General features: G+C 38.0%; 1 protein-coding gene across 1 annotated transcript in view; it reads right to left on the minus strand.

Moving 5' to 3' along the window:
- Window positions 1–1,875: 1,875 nt before the first annotated feature.
- LOC139694853 (NHL repeat-containing protein 2) overlaps window positions 1,876–21,874 on the minus strand; it is a 36,295-nt gene continuing 16,296 nt past the window's right edge. The window contains exons 6-11 of the mRNA XM_071593377.1: window positions 20,816–21,075; window positions 13,087–13,306; window positions 6,326–6,586; window positions 5,738–5,851; window positions 2,615–2,807; window positions 1,876–2,169 (exon numbers count right to left, since the gene is read on the minus strand). Of these exons, the coding sequence (XP_071449478.1) occupies window positions 1,919–2,169; window positions 2,615–2,807; window positions 5,738–5,851; window positions 6,326–6,586; window positions 13,087–13,306; window positions 20,816–21,075 (1,299 nt within the window). The 3' untranslated portion in view covers window positions 1,876–1,918. The remainder of the gene's footprint in view (window positions 2,170–2,614; window positions 2,808–5,737; window positions 5,852–6,325; window positions 6,587–13,086; window positions 13,307–20,815; window positions 21,076–21,874) is intronic.

The following is a 21,874-nucleotide window of genomic DNA, read 5'->3' on the forward strand; positions in this document are numbered from 1 at the left end:
AGTGGCTACGTATATACATGAGGTAATTTTTTAAGAGGCATAAGGATAATTGTTTTGAACAAAGAAATATGCATACCATTCACATGTTACCTTTCACCTGAATCACAGTTGGTGCGCTGATGTTTTTATTAACTTTTGCTCAGCATGGAATTATTGCGTGTGAAAAAGCTAGGGGCAGAACTCTCTTGTTACATGAATCGGGGTTTCCTAAAATCTGGGTTTCTCAAATTAGTTTTACCCTGTGAAATTTCACTCACCCCCTCAGAAGTTTAAAAGCTAAAAATATCTTCCACTTTTTACAGCTTATATTTTGCTTTGCCAAATTGCAAGTTATAATTCCATTTGCCAAAATATTTTTAATATTAAAACAAATTAGGCAATAGTGAGAGCATGAAAATGATGCTGAGGAGCCAAAGTTCAAAAATTGCACTGTAACTTTATTTCAGCCAAATCATAAGTATATACAGATTACTTACTAATTTTAAAATGCTGTATATAAATAAGTTATTTACCAATTACCATTAATTACCAATTCTGTGGTATTTCACCAACCAAAATGCTGACTAAATTATGAGTAAAATCAACAGGCAGCTCAATGATTCAGCATGTTTCCACAATGGAATTGCAAGATTTGAATATGGGCATTATGTCACTTCGACATAATGTATTTTTAACATAAACCATGACACAAACGTAACTCTTGAACATATTAAAATTCCATACAATACAGCTCAATGCATTACAAGTAGCCACAGTGCATATTTTATGTCAAATGGTTATATCACAGTGTGCAACTCATGTACTCTTTGAGTTATAAACTGCCCAGCACCTGAGAAAAATTCTAATATTTTTAATCGGAGATAATTTGATTCACAACCAACAACAGCACCACTTGAAAACTAGAATACTCTTTGTGCAACAGCTATAAAATACAAGGTTTGGTTCATCTGAAAATCTATTTCATTACCATCACCTTCAAGTTGATAAAAATCAATATGGTGCAAGTTTATTGTTAAATATTAAGTGGTGGAGGGTAGTGCCCAGGAATAAACAGATCTTTGCCACATTATTTCTTAAACTATGCATTAGTGAAAAATATTATTTACATGGCATCTCTGTTTAGGACGAGGTTTTGATAGGATGTTCAATAATGCATAATTTTCCTGGAAAAGGAAGACAATTTTTTCATGATATATAATAATTCTGCTCTATATGAATTGAGTACAAAAGGCAGCAAACATAGATCATTTTGCAGCTTACCAGAGTGACACACCTGCAAACTGCGTTTTTGAGCTCTAAAAAGCTTCACAAACCTTGATCAAGCCAGTGTAACCTTAGAGATTCAACTTGAACAACATTTTAACTTCAACAACAAACTGTTCAAAATTGATAGGCATTATGGTAATTTAGACAAACTCTTCAAATATTCCCTATAGGATAGATTTATGATGCAAGCAGATCTTCTCATAAGAGAGTACCTTAAAAGACAATATTCTTTCTTATATTCCACCACGACACAAAATGCAGCCCATGGTCATAACATTTGTAAAACAATATGTGGCTACTTGTCTACCATCATGTCGACAATCATTTGTATAAAATGCATATAATTCTGGATTTGATTCAATTAAATAATAATATCATTAACAAAGATTTTTCCCATTTTAAATATTAATTAAGTTACAAAAATATCCTCCATCAATGATATATGACAATACCATTCATAACAATGATATATTTATAAATATTCTGTGAAATATGATATCACATCTAAAATTTTTAAATAAAATCTGCAGCTTATATTACTCCACTTCATTTTATCATCCACAATTATTTAAAAAATCAATGAAAAATTCAAACAGGTTCCAATTTAAAAAAAATCTCAATTAAAAAAAAACTTTTAAAAAAGACAAATGCTTCATAATATATTGTGCTTTATCTCTAGAAATTGCTCACTGGAAGCACTTTTTGCATATATAATGGACAAGTTTGTGACAACTAATTTGACTGAACAAGTATCATTATTTGAACAAACAAATATTTTTAATTTTAATGCGACTGTACCCCCTTCATCAATGTTACCAGGTGGTACAATTATTTTCACTGGAAGAAATTCATCATCTGGTCCTTTGGTCAAATTGCCACTGGCATTCCCTGGCCATTTTATGCCTGAAATAAAATGTGCTCATAAGCAAAATTTGTAGAGTTGCCTTAAAGAGAGTCATCATGTACCATGCATCAAAATAAGAATTCCGAGTAATTTTGCAAATGAGAACAATGAGGAACAAATAATGCCAAAGCATAAATTACTCCTTGGCATATTCATTAAGCAAAATTTGTAATGCAATCACCACATATGCATTATGAATTGAAATTTTACAAAATTAAAAATAAGTCAAAAGTTCCTGATGAGCAATTAGGAATGTGACCCACAGATGAGTTTTTTTTTGCATATGATGCACCATGAATTAAATGCCATCTACTGCTTGGATAATATCACAGGCACTTAAAGCATTTTTGTAATTTACAAGAGAATTTTATCATTAAAATTGTCACAGGTTCCTTGGCAACTGGTCAACAGCATATAGTAATATTTATGTTGGATATTATTTACCTGTTTCAGTCTTGGGATAAATTATATCCATCCTGACAGGAGCTCCTTGGGTGAAACTCCAATTCGGACCCAGGGTAAGTTTTGGCAAGATGGACAAGACTCCTCCACTCGGACTAAAATTAACTATCTCCCTAACATCAGAATCAACATTTTCATTTGGAGCAGAATCAGTTTCTGTGGATGCTATGATCACCTGGAAGACATTTGAATGAAATTGCAAGTGAAGGGATAATCACTGTTAGAATGAAATTTAATGAAATCTAAAAAGAACATAACAAACTTTCCCTGAATAATAATGGCGTAAATTGAAAAAATGTTGAGGGTTTCATGCCAATAGAATACACCTACCAAAGAAATGCTGAGGAATAGGAAAGTGAATAAAATTCAAATTTGCATAGATATGACAATCATCTTTTTGTATAGTTAAATAAGAATGCACTGCAAAAATATTTCTCCCATATATTGAGTATTTTGAATGCATTCCATCAAATCTGAGGCTAAATTTCGAATTGCAGAGAGAACCTAAAACAACCTACACATTTGTTGAAGAAGGTCATCATAAACCAGGAACCATTTTGAACACAGTGAAGACATCGTAGGACTAATGAAAAGTACATTAACATTGGATTGGCATTTAATGAGAAAACACAGCATTCTGAAGTGTTCAATAAATTTGACTGCTTCTATTACATCCTTTCAGAAGTTGATGAGAGGAGAAAAGATGTTGGGACCACCAACATAAAAAGAGAACAGGACAGGAATGGTTCAACTGGGCCTAGTAGTACCTAATTTTATTATAAATGGTTCAATTGCGCCATTGGGTGCCGTTGAACTGTATAGGAAATAATTGCATTCACTGATGACTGAATATGATTTACAATTACGTAAAGTGCATAATGCAGGTGAAACAAGTCTGTACTGGTGAGCTTTTCTGCCAAAGAAGCAAGCTTTAAGTAATGAATCAACAGTTCTCAGAAGAAAAATCAGTAAGGAAACAGTCTCCATACTTCTGAGTGCTTAGGCAGATGATAAACACAAGTTGAAGAGTATTGTATTAACAAAAAACAACCTGATATACGTAGGAAAGAAAAACACTCTGCCATTAAACAAAAATATAACTTTACTGCAACTGGTTTCGATACAGCACATCATCATCTGGCAATTTTACGAAGTTTGTACATGGTAATATAGTACTGGATGCAGGAGAAAGGACCAAGTAGAGAGGGGATTTCTTTCTCACACATCATGGAGTTCCACCCAGTTATGCCATCCACCATTGCACACAACCAGACATGCAATACTACAATAAGGCTCTCTTCATATCTGTAAACTTCCTCTCTTTATTCTATCCAACATATCCTATCCTACTCCTGCCCCTTCCTCACTGACCTAACTGTCTCCCCTCTATCACAATCTTCCACATCCAATTGCCAATCAATATGCTTTGCATCCAATTTTCCTGCCTCCTTCGAATTTCTCTCAACAATCCCCTCTCCTACCCTACCATGACTAGCATGTCCTAGTTAATTTTCCTTTCCATCCATTTCACCTTTTCCATTCTTCTCCTCACCTGAATTTCAAAAGCCTCCAATATATGTCTATCATCATGCTTCAATGTTCATGTTTCCACACCATATAAAACAACACTCCATATGAAAGCTTTAATAATTTTCCTGACTAATCTTTGATTATTTACATGAATTTTCTCTTTTTGCTTCCTGACAATACTTTCATCTTCCTGTATAGTGCACCAAATTCCACTCTTTCTAACTCAACTTTCCATATTCTCCCAATGCATCTTCCACCACATCTCTTTCACGGTTTGTTTCCTTCCTAGTAAATTATTCAAATCTTTACGGTTTCTTCTGCCTGTGTTTTTACATTGTTTCATTTCCTCCTCTCATCTGTTATTCTAATCATCTCATCACAAAAAAATTACAAATAATAAATCTGAACACATGGCTGGATCAATAAATGATCACAAGGGACATTAAAATGCAAGTGGAATGAGTGCTGAACACAAACTGAAGCAGTAGACACGCAGTCATTCTGGGACTTCCCATCTCCACGTCACTCGTTATTCGAAAAGCAGCTTGTTAAATGAGTCATTTTCAAAAAAATACTACCGCCCATTATGCAAATTACTTGCTATACAAGGTGCTTGTTAAGCAATGGTTCATTCTATGTAGCACTGGCCAAACATAATGGCATATCCTCGCTGCACAATTGATGCAGTAGTTAAGCACATCAAAGAGAGCATTGTCGGCACATACTACCTTGAACAAAAAGTTCCCGGAATAACCACCGTGTGGCGCTCCCATCGTTCCGATTTGAGTTCTGTTTTTTTTGTTAAATTGGTACATCTGTTGTTGATATTCCCTTTAAATCTTAGTGTCATAACTTGACATTTGCAAAAGTTACGGTCGGTTTTCGGTATGTCCATCAGTGCTTCCTGCGATTTTTCCATTACTTCCTCTCGGCTGCTAAAACGCGTTCCCCGTAATGGTTTTTTTAACTCGATTGAACAGAAAGAAGTCACAGGGAGCCAAATCAGGTGAATTCGGTGGCTGTTGGATGGTATTTGTTGCATTTTTCGTCAAAAAATTACGAATAATGATAGCACTGTGCGACGGTGCATTATCATGGTGCAAAATCCACGAGTTTTCTGCCCACATTTCTGGTCTCTTTCGGCGAATTGCTTCACGCAAACGTCTCATAACGCCCAAATAATACTCTTTGTTTACTGTCTGGCCTTCTGGCAAAAATTCAATTACTAAGTTCCTCCATCCCTAGAGGCACTTTCATTGGGATGTTAGATGTAGTTTTAGGCATCTGACTTTCTAATTTAGAATTACTAATCAAGATAATGAATTCCCAATATTCCATTTTCAAGCATTAAAAACTATTACCTAAAGATATGGCAGAAAATGAAAGTTTCAAAGAGCTCTACTAAAAACTGATACTGCATGTATTGTTCTGTAATGATACCATCATTATGCATCAATAAGAAAAAATTATCTACTTCATGATATAGATTGTCTTTTTAAATTTTAAGTATAATTAATTAGAACATCAATAATTTATAAATACATATAAAGGAAAGAAAAACAGGATATTACTCACTTTCCTCACTGTATTTTGGGCCAGGTTCACTTTCTTAATGCAATGGTTGTTTGTATCAGCTACAAATATTACATCATCTTCATCGGTCACACAAAGTCCTCCTGGTTCATTAAGCTAAAAAAAAACAGCAATAAATAATTTGAAAATAATTGCAATTATTATTATTTAGGCTTAAGGCAGGTATCTTTGAAACTATTTTTCAAACTGCACAGGTAAGGTTACGGAGAGGAAGTTCTGATTTTCTTCATTATATTGAGCTTACATAATTCCAGATATCATGCAGATAACAGAAATTACAGAGTAATTACGAGAAATAAAACATAAAAGTTTATTAAATAGCATTGAAAATAATGAATTTTACTACTGATGAACTGAGCGTATAAAATGTTGTTCTTATTGAAAGTTCTGTTTCATTGATTATTTACGTGTATCCTAATTCAATTAGTTACATGACTATTATATTTATTACATTTACAGTAAACCACGTCATAAAATATGACCCAGAACCTCTCTATTCTGTAACAAGTTCAAAAACAATTTTTAAAAAACAAGAATGATTATGAATACATACATAACTATCCTAATTACCTGAGCCAAATTCAAATCGCCACAAAGTTCGCCAGGGTGCCCCGTTCCCATAATTGTAATACACTCCTCTTTGGGAGCTCCCAACAATGATTTCGAGCTGAGATCCTTTACTCCCCCATCTGATGCCACGCGAACAACTTTTATTTTATGATTATATGTGTCTGCCACATACAGATTTCCTTGGTAGAATGCCACACCTAAGGGATGCTGCAAACGTACTGATCTACCTTTGCCATCAACATCCCCGAAGGCAAACAACATCTGAAAAAAAATCAAAACAAAAAACTTTAATTTTTTAAAATGGATAATATGCACATGTAACTAAGATCAAACTGTTCAATATACACATATAACTCAGAATCATAAAAAATTATAACAAGCTTTCATAGAAAACCTCATGTTATTCCTCTGAATGACCCAATAATAGCCTACCAACCCAGAGGTTACAGGTTTGATTCCTACCTATGTGAGTCTTCCTCCACCTAGGGCTTCAGTGTATGTATTTGTCTACAATTTAATGTAAGGGTTCAGTGGAAGAAGGGACCATAAAGTCTCAATCGCCCAATTAAGTCGTTAAATAAATAAATATTGACATTCAGGAAGTTCTCTCGGGTTTCCCACCAGGTCAGCGTGGTGTGCACCGACGTTTCGACGGCTAACTTTGCCATCGTCTTCAGGGTGAAGTGCAGAGCAATGAATTCGCCATGTATTTATACCCTGTCGTAGGGTCAGGTGTCCTCCGATTGGTCCGATGTGTTCCCAAGTGCCGAGCCGCCCCGGTGACGTCTCGTACTTTCAATTTTTCTCAGCACAGGTTTCCACGTGCTGCTGATCTGGAAGCCAGTGTCCCTGTTGAAGGTATTCTGTCCTTCCAGTCGGATTTCCACGGCTTCCTTCGCCACTCGGTCCCAGTAGCCGTTCGTGTGACAAAGTCTTTTGGTGCTCCCCCAGTCAATCCGATGGAGGGTACTCCCATAAGACCCATTGTGAGTGCCATTGGGGCTCCAACATACCATCTGGCGAGGTACCTGACGGGTGTCCTTGCACCTTACGTGGGGTCGTGTGAGCACCACATCAAAAACTCCGCAGAGTTCGTCCAGACGCTACGGACCATTAAGCTGGATCAGCATGACATTCTTGTAAGTTTCGACGTTGTGTCCTTATTTACTAAGATTCCGGTGAAGGACACCATACTGCTGCTGGAAGAGAAGTTTGACAGCAAAATCGTGGATCTCTTCCGCCACGTGCTGACCTCGACGTATTTTCAATACCAAAAGAAGTTTTACGAGCAAGTGGAAGGCCTCCCCATGGGCTCTCCATTGTCTCCGGCGATTGCCAATTTCTACATGGAGGAGTTCGAGGAGAGGGCACTTAGAACGGCCCCACTAAAACCGAGGCGTTTCTTCAGGTATGTGGACGATACCTTCATCATATGGCCGCACGGACCGGACACCATCACCAACTTCCTTGACCACATGAATAGCATTCATCCCAGCATCCAGTTCACCATGGAGATTGAGAGCAACGGTCGGCTGCCCTTCCTGGATATCCTAATTGAAAGGAAAGCGGACGGGAGCTTAGGCCACAAGGTGTATAGGAAGCCTACCCACACCAATCTCTATTTGAACGGGAAAAGCCATCATCACCCTGCCCAAAAACGAGGGGTTATGTCAACGCCCATCCACCGGGCAAAATGCGTGTCAGACCAGGAAGGTTTGGAGGCAGAAGTTCATCACCTGAAAAATACTTTCCTTCAGAATGGATACACAAGCCAGGAGGTCAATTTGGCCCTTAAAAGGGCCTTCACCAGAAACGACCGTCAGAGAGAGGAAAGAGAAAAACCCGTTGCCAGGGTCAGCATCCCCTTTGTTTCCACGGTATCCCATAAGATCTCCAGGATACTAAGGAAACATAATGTGGAAACCATCCACAAGCCACAAGGAAAATTGAAGAACTTCCTTGGCACGGCAAAAGACGAACGGGGTTTGAAGGCGCCGGGGGTATACCGGATCCCGTGTGAGTGCGGCCAGGTATACATCGGGGAGACTGGCCGCACAATTGAAAAGCGACTAACGGAGCATGAGCGATGCATCAGACTCCATTACCCTGAGAAGTCTGCAGTCGCCGAACACAGCATCACGCATGGTCATCGGATTGACTGGGGGAGCACCAAAAGACTTTGTCACACGAACGGCTACTGGGACCGAGTGGCGAAGGAAGCCGTGGAAATCCGACTGGAAGGACAGAATACCTTCAACAGGGACACTGGCTTCCAGATCAGCAGCACGTGGAAACCTGTGCTGAGAAAAATTGAAAGTACGAGACGTCACCGGGGCGGCTCGGCACTTGGGAACACATCGGACCAATCGGAGGACACCTGACCCTACGACAGGGTATAAATACATGGCGAATTCATTGCTCTGCACTTCACCCTGAAGACGATGGCAGAGTTAGCCGTCGAAACGTCGGTGCACACCACGCTGACCCGGTGGGAAACCCGAGAGAACTTCCTGAATACAATACGCCGGGAAAAACTGAGATCCTCCAAATATTGACATTTTTTCTTTCATGGTATCCCTGAAGGGCTTTTACTGCATTTGTAACCTAAAGGAAGATCATCAGCTTCTCTAAAAGGTGTCTCAGATACACAAGCTATAATAATAAATGCCATTGTTAATGCGACAACATGATCTGGGAGTAGGAATTCCTCTTATGTCTTCCATCAGGTGAGTCTCTCCATTCAGGCCAATGTTTCAATGCTCGACTCTGGCATTGTCTTCAGGTATCTCCCTTTTGGTGCACCACCAAGACAGGGCTGAAAGAACATAAGCACCACTTGCAGTGGGACAACCAGAAAAATCAGCCACTGCCAAACACTGAATCAGCAACTACCATTCCATCCGGTTTGACAAAAGCAGAATATTTACCTACCATCTAGGTTATTTGGAACCACATGTGAAAGAATTAATTGAGATCTGATTAAAGAAGAGAATTCTCAACTGAGATTCAACATATTTACTCAGTAATGCCTTTACAACTGTTAGAAATTGAATACAGCAAACACAGCAGAGAGGCAAAATCATGGAGGGTATGTGGAACCGATCTTTTTACACATATCAATCAGATGGCACCTGACCCAGAGGTGAAAGTATATTAGATGCCAAAGAGGGAGACACAGCACTCTTGCCCTGAAGGTGATGCCTAAGTTGAGCATCTAAAGGTTGGCCATAGTGGAGACTCTCGCCTGGTGAAAGACCCCAGAGAAATTTCTACACTTAATACACCAGGAAAGTACCTGATCATACCGTAATCTGGGAGATGAATGACAGTATAGAACAAGATTTACTTAAAAATAAAATTCACTTCAAATATCAATAGCCACCTAAATAATTTTTCCCACAAATTTAGGATCAACAATCCTTGCAAACAAAATCCTTACAAAGCAAAAGCGATAGCAGCAGCACAGAAGACACAAAAGAGGACTGAACTAGTTAGAATACGGACTTTGAATGTTAGGTCAATGTTGAGAACAAGAAAGTTAGAAAATATTAAGCTGGAGATGGAGAGAGGAAATAAATATATTTTAGAGCTATGTGAGGTAAGATGGGAGAAAAGCAGATGGAGCAATAGTTAGAGAGTATTATACAGTGGATAGGAAGAGGGGCAATGAGTGGTGGCAATAATATGGAACAAAAAGGTAGGGAGATGCATATCAAATATATAGCAGGTAAGTGATAGAATATTATTAGTAGACGTAAAAGCAGAACCAAAAAACTTAAGTCATTATTCAGGTCTACATGCCAACAGTGTTAAACACAGGGAGGAAGATACAGATGGGTTTTACAAATCAATTAGAGGAAATACTTGTCATGAACCTGGGAGGAAACATTTGATAGTGATAGCAGATTGAAATGTGGTGTTGGGTGAAGGGAGAGATATGGGAGTCAGGTAGGGAACTACAGTTTAGGAATAAGGACACAGGGAGAAGGCAAAAAAAGTTCTACCACAGAAATGGTTTAGTCATAATGAACACTTGGTTTAAGCACCACAGTAGACTTTTAAGTAAGCATGGACAATTCACATGGACTCAGAGAAAAAGTGAAACTCTATTATGGTTAGGCAAAGATTTAGGAAGTGTAATTAATTTGCACAAGTTTCCCAGGAGTTGATGCAGATTCAGATCATTATTTAGTCCTAATGGAGTGTAACATTAGATTTAAGAGAATAAAATAGGGAAGATAGATGATAAATGGAATGTAGAAGCATTAACAGGGATGAAAAGGAATGAGTGCTGGGAGGCAGTGGAAATATTGATAAGTGAGAACAGGGAGATACGTAAAGAAGGTATAAGACAGATAATCTTAAAAAATTTTATCAAATGACACAAACAAAACTGTTTGAATAATAAATAGGAAACTGACAAGGAGACCATGAATGGGATGATGCAGAAGATAGGCAAGAGAAGGAAATGGAAGAATATTAATAGAATCAGGTACAAGAAAGTACAAAGAGTTAAATAATAAACTCAGAAAGGAAACTAATACGGAAAAAGAAGTGTGGTGAAAGACACAGTGCAAGAATATGGAAATTTTACAAAGGCAGAGTGGAATTGGCACACTGTACAGGAAGCATTGTTAGGGATCAAGAAGGAAAAATCCATTCGAACTATCAAAGATAATCGGGAAAATTATTAATTGAACAGGAAATAGTCAACAGAGTTGGGAAGAATACATAGAGGATCTATAGAGTTAGACCAGCAGTTTAGACAACAGAAACGATAACATAGATGAGGATAGCATAGGCCCAGGAATACTTGATTGTTGGAGGGAAAGAGCATTAAAGGGAACTGAAATTAAATAAGGCTGTGGACTAAGACAACATCCCCACAGAATTACTTAAGGGTCCAGGAAAATGTGAAAGGAACCCTTTTTATTTGTTAATTGACAACATGTAAAAGGGAAGAATTTGGCCAAAGACTTGGTAAAATCAGTGTTAGTTCCCAATCCAAAGAAGTGAATGGCAAATATATGTGAGGACAAAGGAGAAATAGTTTGATTTCACATTCAGCTAAGATATTACTTAAGATCATCAACAAATGGGGCAGCAAGTAAATGTATTGTTGTAAAATTTATAGGCTGAGTCCAGCAAAAACCCACCTTAGGTGATAGAATACCAATAATAATACAGAAAATAGGAGAAGAGAGAAAGAATAGGTGACTTATCTGCAACCTGTAAAGTTCTAAGACTGCTACGGTAAGTGTAGCAGATGATGAAGAATCATGATGGCCAATGCCAGTCAGGGATATGAAACAGGGATACCCACTGTCACCTGTTCTTTCAAACATATACCAGAAAGTACCTAATGGTAAGGGAGGCATGAGAAAGGCTGATGGAAGGAGTGAAATTAAGTGGGAACCCATAAAATTAGTTGTAGATGATAATCAGCTTACTTTATGAATAATTGATCCTAGCACTTTTCCACTTGATATCAAGTGGAAAAAGTACTACAATCAGTTATTCATTATGTTTGATTTCCACCACATCACTCCTGAAACTACTAAAGCAGTTAACTTTAGTTAGCCAGTCAGCCAAGGAGTTACTATCATTGCTTATCTAATCAGTATGATATTTAAGGACATAAGATTAATGCTAACTAAACTACTAATATGAGGTTTTCAAGGGGGAGGAATATTAAGTGGAAGGGAACATTAAGGTGGAAGGGAAAACACTAGAACAGGTTATTTGTCTTGATGGTATTTTGGACCAAGATGGTCATAACAGTCCGGACCTAAGAAAAAATGCATTAGGCAAAGAAATTTTTACTAGGAAGCGGGAGTTGATGATAGTTCTCAAGTAAGAACGTAAAGAAAAAATTAGTGAAAAATTTGATATAACGTATGATTTTGTAAGGCACAGAAACCATTGAAGCAAAATGATAGGCATAGATTGAGAAGTGAGTGTGGAGAAATAAGGAAAAAAAGTATAATGGCCATTAAGAAAAACAAATGAAGAGGTATGGTTGGAGAGGTGAGGGCCTTGGTAGATGATAAGATATGTAGTGGTTTTAAGTTTGTCTATCCAAAATCAACCTTAAATGGTAGACTAAATATTACCCAAAACCTACACATAAAAACTGGGCTGAAGCACTGGGAATTTCAGCTACTCTATTACTCTAAGAGTTAGTGATATAGGAACATTTTCCTGGTGGAAGTTGTACATTTGGCTGGTACACAAAAGATAAAAGAGGATGCAACAAGGCAGATGATGCCCTCTTTAAAAAAGGACTTTGCCAATTATTTTGAAAAGTGGAAGAGGTCATTTATAAGGGCAACTGCTCATCAAACATGCACAAATGAGAGTAGAAGGCAACTTTGCAAGGCGCTGTACATAAATTAAACTTGTAAGCTGATTTGATTCCATGGCACTTGGAACTATGCCATACTATGTATTTAACAAATAAGCACCCATGCTAATTACCCAGAAATGCATGTAAATACATAGCAGAGTGCCACTTGGAATAACGGTTCACAATGGTTGCAGGGCTACCAACAACTTCAGCAGTGGACTATCATTAATAAACTGGAAGTACATTTCAGTTAAAACTTTTGGTATCTCTTACAATTAAATTTATATCTTCATGCAGTAACAAATATCCTTTGAACAAATTAACACCTTTTATGGAATAATTAACTGAAGGTTTATCAGCCACTTGGTTATCAGAGTGTGAAAGACTTAACTATTGTTTATAATTCTATATTTACCTGAGGATCAACACTGCCCCCAACAACTGCCGTCACTCTGCCATCAGACATCCAAACCCGGCGAATTGAAGAACTTTCACTATCTGCAACAAAAATACTCTGTGGGGAAGATGTTATTCCTGAAGGTTGGGCAAACCCAGCAGCATGAGGGTAGGAATTATTCCGATTCTCCTCCAAACCAGACCCAGCTACAGCAACACACTCACCCTTACAATAAGACCTGAGTGATTGTAGATAACATAGATATAGAAAGAGGTAATTGGATGAATTAAATATGTACATATCGATAAGACAGATATAGAAAGAGGTAACTCAATGAATCAAATAACAGAACCTCCTTACAAAATAGAACAAAATTTTGAGACCATGTATAAATTGTAGGCCTCATGAAAAGTCTATTTAAAACGTATCTAGGGTGCAGAGCTACATTTCATTAAAGAGGGCAACACTGGATTATAATTACATGGTTTGTTTAAAAAGTATCGGAAAATGTATTGGGAAAAATAGATATATTTCAGATATTGCTACAATGCCACAAAATTCTTCTAAGTACATCCCTTGAGAGTCGACATACTTTTGCCAGCGGCTTTCCCTCGACTTGAAGGCTCCCTGGTAGGCAGATTCCAGAAGGTCCTTAAGGATAGGCAAGGAAGCTTCTTTGACAGCACTTAAGGTCCCATAGTGGTTTCTTTGAGGGAGGATTTCGCTTTTGGGAATAGGAAATAATCTACTGATGCCAAGTCAGGACTGTGCAAAAAGTTGGGGTCTTCTTCAACGCGTTGCAGAAGGTCTTCGCAAGCAGACACTCAACTCTGCGCTTGGTCATCCATCAAGACCTTCGGGACAAGTTCAGCGCACATCTTTTGCACCACCAAATTTTCAGTGATAATAATGTACAATCCCTCCCCGGACTACAACCTTGACGTGGTGGAAGGGCTTGTGCGTTCCGATGACCCCTAGAGCTGTACTGGCGGGAGTAATAAAAATTGCTCCTGGTAGGGTCACCCATGCCAGATAGGTCGAAGGTTAGGAGCCAGACGAAAGGTAGTCCACGCAGCGTCTGTTCCTCAGTGAGGCGGCTGCAATGGCGTCTGACCCCAGTGGGGCGGCCAGTAAGTGATGGTGTCACGTTAAAAACACTATTGAGGAAGGCAACGGGAAACCACCTCAATTATCATTCCCTAGAAAAATATGATGGACAATAGCGATATTTTGAGTCCTGGCAACCACGGGGCTCGGCCCAATTGGCCGTGTGTCGTGCCCGGCAGCGGGGGAGGCAAGGCTTCCGCGGTCGTCATCCCACGAAACCCTTGCAAGGGAAAACCAGCAGCAGCAGGACAGAAGACCCAGGAGAAGAAGACCAAATTAGTTAGAATAGGAACGTGGAATGTTAGGACAATGATGAGGACGGGGAAATTGGAGAATGTTAAGCGAGAGATGGAAAGGGGAAATATAGATATTCTAGGTCTATGCGAGGTGAGATGGAAAGATAGCGGGGATTACTGGAGTGATAAGTATAGAATAATATACAGCGGTGGGGACGAGAGCCAACGAGGGGTTGCCATAGTATTAATGAAGAGGTAGGAAGAAGCGTAGTAAACATAGAGCAGGTAACAGATAGAATACTACTAGTGGAGATAAAAGCAGAACCGACGAACTTAGTTATTATTCAGGTATACATGCCACCGAGCAACCATAAGGAAGAAGAGGTCGATAGGATATACGATCAGTTAGAGGATATGATTGCGCGTGTTCCTGCAGGGAAACATTTGATAGTGATGGGGGATTGGAATGCGACAGTAGGCGAAGGGAGAGATGGTGATGAGGTGGGGGACTACGGTTTAGGCACAAGGAATGACCACGGGGAGAAAGCAGTTGAGTTCTGCAGGAGACAGGGCTTAGTTATCACCAACACTTGGTTCAGACACCACAAAAGACGCAGGTATACATGGAAAATGCCAGGTGACTCGGGAAGGTATCAGCTAGATTATATCCTGGTTAGACACAGGTTTAGGAACAGTGCGATAAATTCCCACAGCTTCCCGGGAGCGGATGTGGACCACAATTTAGTTGTTATGAAATGTAGCGTACGTTTTAAAAAGATAAGGCAGGGGCGGCGAGTTAGAAAATGGAATGTAGAAGCGTTAAATGGGTTGAAAAGAAAGGAATACAAACAGGCGGTAGAGAAAATCATGGAGGACGGTAAAGAGCTAAGTACTATCGAAGAAAAATGGGAATGTATCAAAAAAGGGTTGTCTAAAGCAGCAAAAGACACTATTGGAACCGTTAACGCTAAAAGGACTCGTAAACCATGGATCACGGATGAGATGATTACAAAAATGGATGAGTGGCGAAAATGGAAGAATATAAATACAGAATTAGGCAAAATGAAGTACAAAGAATTGAACAATAAATTAAGGCGGGCAACAAATAAAGCGAAAGAAGCATGGTGGAGGACGCAGTGCGAGGATATGGAAAATCTGCAGAGGAAGGGTGAAATCGGTGCGCTGTACAGCAAAGTTAAATCGTTATCAGGAAGTAAGAAAGGAAGAGCTATGCCAACAGTTAGAGATAAGGCGGGTAAGGTAATAGTTGACGCAGGAAAGATCCAAGAGAGATGGAAGGAGTATATAGAAGAACTGTATAGTAAAGAACTCAGACCAACAAAGTTAGACATTGAAAAAGAAATTGACATAGAGGAAGACAGCTTAGGTCCAGGCATACTAGACAATGAGATAGAAAGGGCATTAAGGGAGATGAAACTAAATAAGGCCGTGGGGGTAGATAACATTCGCGTGGAACTTTTAAAATCCTTAGGAAAATGTGGGACGGAGAGGCTATATGGGCTGATCCGTAGTATTTATGAGGAGGGAATCTGGCCGGAAGACTTTGTGAGATCAGTTCTAGTTCCTATTCCGAAAAAGGTAAAGGCCACGTCATGTGAGGACTATAGGACAATTAGTTTAATATCCCACGCAGCTAAGGTTGTTCTCAGGATCATAAACAAGAGGATAGAGAGTAGGGCAAATGATTACTTAGGGGATGATCAGTTTGGGTTTAGGAAGGGGAGAGGTACGCGTGATGCCATTGCAGTAATGAGATTATTAATCGAGAGGAATATAGAACACAACCAGGAGGTATTTGCCTGTTTCGTAGATTTCGAAAAAGCGTTTGATAGAGTGAATTGGGAAAAACTAATGAGTATATTGCAGAAAATAGGAATAGATTGGAGGGAAAGGAGGCTAATCCGCAACCTGTACATGTCTCAGACTGCTCAGGTGCGGGTGGGACACGGGGAGTCAGGATGGGCAGTGTTAGGAAGGGGTGTAAGGCAGGGTTGCCCATTATCACCGTTGCTGTTCAACCTGTATGCAGAGGAAATGATCAAAGAGGCATGGGAAGAACTCGAGGTAGGAATGAAAGTGGGCGGGGAATACGTAAAATCAGTTAGGTTTGCTGATGACCAAGCTTTAGTTTGTCAGTCAGCCAAGGCATTGCAAGCATTGCTGAGTGAATTGGAAATTCAGTGCGACAGGTATGGGATGAGAATCAATATTAATAAAACAAAGGTTATGCGATTTTCTAGAAAGAAAAAGGCCAAGCTTAACATTAAAAGAGGTGGGCAAAAACTAGAGCAGGTAGAACAGTTTACGTATCTCGGTAGTGTTTTGGACCAACACGGTCAAAGTAGTAGGGACGTAAGGAGAAGAATTGCGCTAGGCAAAGAGGCTTTCACAAGGAGGAGGGAGTTGATGACAGGGACTTTGAGTAAGGATGTTAAGAAAAGACTCGTAAAAACTTTGATATGGAGCGTAGCTATGTACGGAGCGGAAACGTGGTCATTGAAGCAGGAGGATAGACGTAGACTGGAGGCTTTTGAAATGTGGGTGTGGAGAAGAATGGAGAAGGTGAAATGGACAGAGAAGAAAACAAACGAGGAAGTACTTGGTATGGTGGGCGAAGAGAGGGGTTTGTTGGGAGCAATCCTATGGAGGCAGGAAAAGTGGCTGAAGGGGGTATTGACCGGCAGTGGGATGTTGAAGACTATAATTGAGGGGAGAATGTTAGGCAAAAGAGGAAAGGGAAGGAACAGGCTAGGGATGTTGGACGGGAGAAGGGAGGAAGAAAGTACTCAGAGATGAAGAGGGACCTGATATAGAGTAGGATGATGGATTTTGTGTTCTGTTAGGAGTAATAAAATATTTGTTTGGTAGTTGTGTCCATCCAAAAACCTACCTTAACCGGTAGATTACTTTAAAAAAAAAATGTACAATGTCATCTAAACAATACCAATAGAATCTGCGATCATGTGCACACTTAATTGACGGTCTGAATTGAGCACTTCAAATTCACATCATGAAAAAATTAATACCGATACTTTTTATTCCAACCTTATCCACACCATTTTTACTAATAAATGAGGAAAGTACGTATGCTGTTCTTCTTCAATGTTTTCTTTAATAGATTTTTGAATGATTACTTAGCTTAATATTAAAATTATGTCCACACTTACTGCACATTGATTTTGAAGCAATATTTGCTGTTTAATTTGTACAGACTTGGGAAGTAAGACAATTTTCAGGCATTAATTATGATGATACTTGCTTTAAATAAACTCCTAGGAGTCTCTTAAAGCAAGCACAAGATGTCTTCGGATGATATTTTTAACCAAATGCTCCTTAAACTGTTTTTATTCATTCACACCTAAATCAAAACTACTTCTAATCCATGCCAAAAAATTAACACAAAACATCAACATGAAGCATAATACATAATCATAAGCTTGGACAATAATACACAGAAAATATTTACTATCCCATGAAACAGAACACACCCAGGTTTTGAAGCTCTAAATTTCACAATGTAAATTCCACAAATTATTTACATTATTTTCTGCTTATATGTTAAATTTCTCCTTTTGTTAGAGGTAAAAGACCATAAGTTAACCCTTGCACAGACAATAGTGTTTTTTTTAGATAATGTTAACCTGATAAATGATTCTGCCTTTAAGGGACATTCATCAAATAAAGGGTTGGGGGTCATAAGCAACCTTCAGAACCTTGTACCCTAACCTCATAACTGCATCCTACCCATCTGTTCCACCTTAAGCCAACTGATACAAAATATTCAATTTCAAGATGTAACTATCATGTATTCTTGAGCACAAAGCTGTTTGTGTTTAGGTAAAAGTGAACTTTGTAGCAGAAAATACAGAGAGCATCAATCCTTGGTACAAGTTTAAATAAGAAGTCAGGAAAATAGGCACAAGTTAATTTAGAACTCCACAAAAAATTAATTTGTGAGCATGAAACAATAAATAGATAAAAATGGTTAATTACAATTAAATTAAATGTAACCTTTCACAAGAAATGTTCTCAGCAGCCAAAGTAGGGCTACTCATTCCCACTATAATCTATGATTTTGTCTTCCAACAATCAAACTAATCAACACCCTAAAAAACCACCCCCAAAAAATCAGATCCCCTCTTAATTACACACACAATAATTTTAATGGAATGTGTTGTCATACTTTGAATGAATTGTAAACCCTACAGTACATTAAGTGTTTATACTAATAGTTTCTGAGAAATTGAAAGTTCAAATTTTCCTTTTCACCTGACTTATGCAAATTGTGATGGTTTTTATTTTCAAAATCCTGCAAATTGGAGAAAAAAAATTTACCCTAAATCCTTTATGGATAACTTTTTTCTCAAGTAGAGGTAACAATCATAATTTAAAAGAAATGGAACATGGTCACCTGGCACATATTGTTAGTAGCTAACAGACTTGCGATGAAAAAATTCATAACAATAACAATAAAAATTATCACTTTTTTGTAGTGAAGCGACTAAAATGTGATACATGATAAATATTATTGTTCAACCTCTTCATTGGTAATTTTTTATCAAATTTTACTTTTTTTGATCATTTCTTTTTCTTTGACCACCCCAAATTTTTAACGGAAGTTTGTGCCATGAAACCCCCTTTTGACAGCCCAGGCATATGTGTAACACAGAACTACACTCTTTCGATAGCCAGGTAACAGACGTATTTACCCAGATGAAGTATGTTTATTTTACTACTGGGCTAAGCTGACTTTGTTATCATTAGCCTGAAAAAGCAATGAATTCCTCACTACGTATGAACAATGTACATATATCTACTTTATTTTGAATCCACAAATGACATATGTCAAACTTTAAAATGCATTCTGTGAATAAGCTCAGGGCTTAATCTATGATAAGCTCAAATGATGATTTCATTAATCATTTGAAAATGTTGTATCCTATTGGATTTGAGAGCTCCACTGTTTTTCCTGAATTTTGTGCTAATAATTAACTGCATGTATATTAATTGTTATGTCCCCTATATTTCATGTCCTAGTGTAATTTATGGACTATAAATTAATATTACTATCATTCTGTGCTCCTGGCCTTGGTGAATTGATTTCTGCTTTTGTCACTCCCATTTTTATTTACATCATGAGACTGCACTCACCCCAAGGAGTTCTACTGCGCTCCGCAACTTGTACCACCATTTGCTTTTGATTGAGTGATGTGCCGCTCTAGCCTAAAATAGTCGGGCATGGGTGCAGGTGAGATTGGTCCTAGCACCAAAAACGATTAACCCCCTAATCATTACATTAACATTTCCCCACAGAAGAGAATTCAATTAGCGGATGGCACATATAAAAGGAGAAGTTTGAGAGGAGCATGGAATACTAACTACAACTGTTTTCACATTTTTTTCTGACAAGCAAACTATGCAAGACATCATGTGGGCAAGACTTCGAGCAGGGTTAAGGGATGTTAAATATTCATAATAACAATAGGGACAGTTTAAAGCATTTTGCATTAGTTAGGTGGATTTAAAGAAGGCTTCAACTGTTTCCTAGCCCAGCATCATCACCACTCTCCTCATTAATCAGGCACTTTTTTCCCAATCAGCACCACTTCTATTTTGATTATGCCGTTGGGCTCAAGTTCTGGGTTGCGAGTCCTTTTTTAACTAAGGGCAGCATTTTTGCAGCAAGTTAATGCCTAATAGACCTCATATGGATGGAAAAATTAAAATAAAGCTCTTCTAACTCTTAAACCAAGAGTAAACTTATGGCTGCTATTTTGAATAAATTAAATTAATACGAAGGGATGGTAAACTCCTAGCCTTCTTATCACCATAGTCATGTTACTAAAGAATTGGAGAAGATTGATGCGAATTTTGCCTCACTGCACTGAGTGTGCAGTTTTCATACAGCATAGGGGTCAATCAAGCATAATCTGCCACAAGAAGTTGATAATGTTCATGTCATCATTTTAAATTATATAGTATGTCCTATTTATTTAATCATAATTTATCATTTAATATGCAATTTTTATTTTTCTTTGGATTTTGTCACAAAATATGCATTAAAAATGGAACCTAATTTACATATGACATGACGTCAAGAAGGAATTATGACAAATGAATGAATAAATGGGTTTCCTTAGTAACTCATCCGCAGAACTGATTAGTGCCAATCATTAACTGGGAATCATTTCACTCAAATATACACAGCATATACTTAACATTAACATTCACTATTTAAAATAAAATAATGTACATTCTTCCACCCAAAGGCAAGGTATCTATGTCCTCCTAAGACAAAAGGCAGAAAAAAGCTGATGAACCTGAAATGCATACAGAAAAAGCTCTATTATTTGACATCTAATTACTATTATAGTTTCACTAACTTGTCCCTCCACCACACTGTGTCTTCTAAGAAGTAAGCCCAGATCTGGTGACCTCCTGCCACAGCTATCAACAGGACATCTTTTTTACTGACCACCTCATTGTCCATGTTAGCACAGGAAGAATTAGGCACTTGAGATATGCACAAATCCCATGGAGAGTTTAGTGGCTGTTCAGGTCCCATCCTCCCTCCCTCTTTATCACTGCCCTGCACACCAACTCCGGCCACAGTGGAGACCCTTCCTCCCTGACTTAAGTCTATCTGCAACCAGCCAACAACAAAGCATAGTGACAATAAGGAAGAAATTATTTTCAATCTAAATTAAGTTAGGTACCACAGTGTTTTTCAGATACAATTTTGTTTTTAGTCCTAGCAAATCCTCAAATTAGAGACTATTCCACAGCAATTTCAAATGTGAGAACATTGACTACATACATGTATTATCCACAGTTTCATCACCAGAAATGCAGTACACAAAAATCCCTGGAATTTCTGCTGACTGCTCCACTTTCTTGATTAATTTTATTCAGAAACATGTTTTGTTCAAATATCTGACATTTCATTTTGACAGCAACAGTCAAGCCAGAAAATGAAATATCTTTAAACAACCTAAATGCCATTAATGAACAACTGATAGTACACACCTTGATAACGTATTAAAGTAAATCATACCACTTCCGACCATGCTGGCCCTAGGCCTCTCAAATTTGGATAAAATTGGGAAGAGGTCATGTTCAGGTTTATCAATAGAGAGAGAGAGAAATTTTGGACATTAAAAAAAAATCAAAACAGTTGACAACAGACATTTATAAAAATGGAGATGCTTGCTAACAAAGAATCTTCCTTACCATATAGCTCTCTATGAGTTGAGGTAAAAAGATGTGCAGTAGCTCAATTCCAATCTAAATTTTCTGAAAAATCAGTTCTAGGTACATACAAATATTAAAAAATAAACATTATTTAATGCCTGTATTTTAATCTGGCTCCTTTTTCAAAATGTAATTCCTAAGACCTTAAACTAATAAACATGAAATTTTGTGTATTTCCCTCTGTGAAAAAA

The sequence above is a fragment of the Hetaerina americana genome, unplaced genomic scaffold, assembly GCF_022747635.1.
Source record: "Hetaerina americana unplaced genomic scaffold, ioHetAmer1.1.p SCAF_57, whole genome shotgun sequence".
Classification (NCBI taxonomy): domain Eukaryota; kingdom Metazoa; phylum Arthropoda; class Insecta; order Odonata; family Calopterygidae; genus Hetaerina; species Hetaerina americana.